Here is a 2,173-nt window from a genome sequence, read left to right on the forward strand (position 1 = left end):
GGGTTTGTACCTTCCAATCCTGGCTAAACAGACGTTGTGTGATGTTATATGATGCTTTATGTTTGATGACCCTCGTGACTCTGGTCTTTAATCTATTTTATATCCATTAAAAAAATAAATTGAAAGTCAATATTCAGGGGTTAAATATTTCCTAAGGTTTATTTTTTAGTTTTCTTCTTTGGTCCTTTCGTGGTTGGAATGAAGATCAGTATGACCAAAACTGAAAAGACTATTACCCATTTTTTAAGACCTGAAAGCAAATTAATCACTAGAAGAAAGGACATATTTTAAGCATAGCCAATTACTCCTCAAGGCTAATGCCTCTCAATTATATATGCCAACTTAATTTAGCATATAGAATGCTCGATCGCTAAGCACAGCAGAGGTTAAACACCGGAAACATTGATGATTATATTATATACTTATAACCAAATTGTGAACATAAAGATATATTCGTTGTTCCCTGTTATGTATATATTGTTCTCCATGCACCTGGAGAATCATAACAATTATTTATTGATGCAATAACATTTTTAAGTTCAAATGACAATAAATAAATACAAGTGATAATGCACCCCATATTAAACTAGTGATTACTGATTAGGTGTCTTAATGTATGCCACGTGAGTAGAATTGGCAACCTTGGTCAAGGTTTTTAAATCATAAGCAATCCAACACCTTGACGTATCTTGGTTGTAAAAGTAGCCCAAACACTTGCAATCCGAAGTACACTTCTTACCACAATCGGTCTCCTTTATAGCAGTTCCCCGGGTGTACTTGCTCATGAAGTGATCAACCCCTTCAACTTTGTAGTAGTGGAAGCTATTTGCTGCACAAGAAGCTAGCTTCTCAGGCTCACAAGCCTTGCTCCAGCCGAATAGTCCCTTAGAGGATGGGCAAGCAACACATTGGCTGTCCTCACAGAGACCGAAGTTTCCACACCGCTCTGGCAATTGGCACTCGGTTTCCCATATCGAATTATCTCTGTCGAAAAGAGTGAAGGTCACCTCCCATGCACGCCAATCCACCTTGTCATAGTAAGTGTACAGCTTGACATTTCCATCAATTCCAAGCCTAAGGAATGTCAGTGTGCTATTGTATTTTGGTCTAGCTAGAATGGCATTTCCACCAGAGGAAGAGTTGGCCACTTGATATTCCAAGCTTATGTCATAAGCATAACCCTCATCTGTGTCCGGTGCAACATTCAATGTGACATGGTCAAGTGAGCCTTTCTCAATGGTAAACAACTGAGAATAGAGTATTGATTTGGGAGAGTTGTTGCTCTTATAGTACAAAAATATTCCCTTAGGCTCCATCACCAAGCTGTACGGCCCATCTTTGTTTTCTGTCTCGGAGACCCGACTCACCAGCTTGTTTATTGTTCCTGGCCTTAGAGATTGTCCCACCAACAACGTGTCGGTAGGGTGGTCAAAGCTTTGCCAAACAAAGTTGCCCTTGGAGTCATAAAGTACCATGTTGCCTGTTGGAAGCAACTTGAAGCCTACCACACCTTTGTTGGCAGTGTTGGTTTGCCAAGCCACTCGGCCATCGGCATCCGCCAGTACAAGGTTGCCATCTTCTCCAAATGCGAGGGTGGCATTTTCGCCAACTGGGTTTCCTCGATTGGCCTCCCAAACCCAACGGAAGAGTGACTCCGAACGAGTCAAACCCATGCGAAGAGCAAGAGTAAAGGCATTTGGGGTGGTGTTGTAGAAGGCAAGTTGGAAGGGAGAGCTAAACACACTGAGCATACGATAGTTTCCATCGTATTCTACAATGTAAGGCCCAAATTCACCTTCATTGACAAACTTGAAAGTTTGATTTGCGGGAACTTGAGCTTGAGCAACGAAAGCAAAGAGTGAGAAAAGAAAGAGGGAAAGCAAAGGTGACATAGTTAAATTATGTAGTAGAAAGCTTGTTCAAGTTTGATCTAAAGAACTTAGTAGTCCCTCTATTTATAATTTGGATTGGGATCATTTCTCAGATCTGGTCTTTGATAAATATTACTAAGATATAGCCATCATTCATTATTGCGTGCACCGACTGCTTAGACGCCAATGTTGATCAACCCTACCCTGCACAGCTGCACTTTGTATAAAGCGGTAATGATCGTGTTGGATTTATTATAAGATAATGGTATATTATGATAAGGATAACGTTCGGATACTAAATT

General features: G+C 40.5%; 1 protein-coding gene across 1 annotated transcript; it reads right to left on the bottom strand.

The window, feature by feature from the left end:
* Positions 1–386: 386 nt before the first annotated feature.
* On the bottom strand, positions 387–1,945 carry LOC126589928 (epidermis-specific secreted glycoprotein EP1-like). The gene has a single exon (XM_050255376.1). The coding sequence runs from the start codon at positions 1,890–1,892 to the stop codon at positions 594–596; it is 1,299 nt and encodes a 432-aa protein (XP_050111333.1). The 5' UTR covers positions 1,893–1,945; the 3' UTR covers positions 387–593.
* Between the last annotated feature and the right edge of the window lie 228 nt (positions 1,946–2,173).

Source organism: Malus sylvestris, chromosome 11 (assembly GCF_916048215.2).
Source record: "Malus sylvestris chromosome 11, drMalSylv7.2, whole genome shotgun sequence".
Classification (NCBI taxonomy): Eukaryota; Viridiplantae; Streptophyta; class Magnoliopsida; order Rosales; family Rosaceae; genus Malus; species Malus sylvestris.

Coding starts and splice junctions, on each gene's coding strand:
- LOC126589928 (XM_050255376.1), bottom strand. CDS start 1,892: ATGTCACCTTTGCTTTCCCTCTTTCTTTTCTCACTCTTTGCTTTCGTT.